Below are 1,759 nucleotides of genomic sequence, written 5' to 3'. Positions count from 1 at the left end.
CGCGTCTGGAGATGTACTATTAAAACTTGGGGGCGGACCTTAGTTTAGCACTTTTAACCCCCCCCCCCCACACACACACACACACAAATCATTTTACTTCTTTTGGCCCATAGTGCTTCGCCGCACCCGCGACTTGACAACGAGTACTTAGACTTACGCTCTACCAGAGATTGAGGACCTCCGTGCTAAGTTGGACCAAGCTCACGATACAATTTCTTGTTTACGCATGAGATTGAACGCTCTCGAGCTGTTTGCTTCAGATAGCGAGGACTACGGCGACAGCGAAAGTGAAGACGACCAACCTAAACCTTGGTTCATCGAAGATTTTGTTGAACCGGAAACAAACGTCGATGATGGTGTCATGCAAATCATAGATTTGATTTCTGACACCGAATAAATGCGATTTTTTTTTTGGAATTTCCTTCATGATATAATTATTGTACTTGGCTCTAATTTTACTGGAATTGTCTTTTAATTATTTACTTTTATGATTTAATGTTAATTACCTAACGAGTTGTCTGTTTCGTTAGAGCTGGATTCTTCAACATGTTGAAACCCTTGCAGTGACACCGGTGCGTCATTTCCAGCGTTTGTGGTGGTGTAAACCAATATCTGGGCTCTCCGTGGCCACAATCATTTCTGATTTTTCCTTAGACCCCAATCACGCAACGCCTCCGGTCGTCAAGAATCGCCATGTCCGCGCGTGTAGAATAGAAGGCAAGCCCGGAGTCGGTTGAATCGCCACCAAGCTGAACGAGGCCTTCAGGCTACCGCTGCTTCTGACATTGAAATCTCTATTATCCAGGTCGAACGGGTTGTGTTGGACCGCCGTTACACATCGCCTATTGAATCGGAGGGGTATTATGCTCGACGTCAGCGCTTGCAAAGCCGTAGCCGAGCTGAGTCGCGTTGCCGCAGGAGCTGCCCAGCAAACGGTGCGACGGAACGCCATTCAAATCAACTGATCCGTTCCCTCCGCTTGGCCCATGCTCGATTGGATAGCAAGATTCATCATCTATCACTCGAACCCGTTGCGCGATAGACCAATGCGGAAGCTGCCGCCGTAGGTGTGCGCCCATCAGAAAAAGCAACACACACCACCACCGGCAAATGTTAGACAACAGATCAGGCGTCGCCGTGCAAGGGCTGTGATCGAGGAGGCACTGCGCGTAAATGAGCAAGTTAATACAACGCCAGAGGTCCTGAAGATTCCAATAAAAAAAAAGCGCCGCCGATTGGCAATGCTTAAGCAGCAATATCTTGTAAATATATCGTAACTCCAAATAAAATGTCTTGCCATGGTGATCAAGTTGCGCAAGCGTTGGTCCAAATATAAGTTGCGCACGAGTTGATTTGCGCAGAAGGAACCTCAGTAGGGATATCGCAGCTCCCATACAAGGTCAACGAACAGGGGCAGCCAGAAGGATCGGATTTGCCAACGAATTCTTAAAATGGTACTGAATAAGTAATGGAGGTTGATGATGCAACGCTGTAAAATGTAATCTCCAAGTCAAATCGTAAAAAAGTAAAAAGTCGTAAATATTGAAACGTAGAGCAGAGGCCACAAATTCGACCTGCTCCACCCATCTCATTTAACCGCGCATTTTGTATGCAGATATTGATGCGAACTAAAGCTCAATGCACCAATGAAGAGCGACGGGAGGTAAGAGATTCGACTCTTAATAAGTTACCTACAAATATTTGTTTATATATATAAATTTATCCCTTGGCTGTTTTGGAAGTCCGGGCTGCTGGTGAA

At 46.1% G+C, this 1,759-nt stretch overlaps 1 protein-coding gene across 1 annotated transcript; it reads left to right on the top strand.

The window, feature by feature from the left end:
• Positions 1-863: 863 nt before the first annotated feature.
• PPTG_24847 (hypothetical protein) lies at positions 864-965 on the top strand (the record flags this gene model as incomplete). Its single annotated transcript, XM_008918732.1, has 1 exon — positions 864-965. The coding sequence occupies one exon, from the start codon at positions 864-866 to the stop codon at positions 963-965; it is 102 nt and encodes a 33-aa protein (XP_008916980.1).
• Between the last annotated feature and the right edge of the window lie 794 nt (positions 966-1,759).

The sequence above is a fragment of the Phytophthora parasitica genome (genome assembly GCF_000247585.1).
Source record: "Phytophthora parasitica INRA-310 unplaced genomic scaffold supercont2.285, whole genome shotgun sequence".
In the NCBI taxonomy this organism is placed as follows: Eukaryota; Oomycota; class Peronosporomycetes; order Peronosporales; family Peronosporaceae; genus Phytophthora; species Phytophthora nicotianae.
The sequence above is the reverse complement of the archived record's forward strand: the minus strand, read 5'-3'. Positions and strand labels throughout refer to the sequence as shown.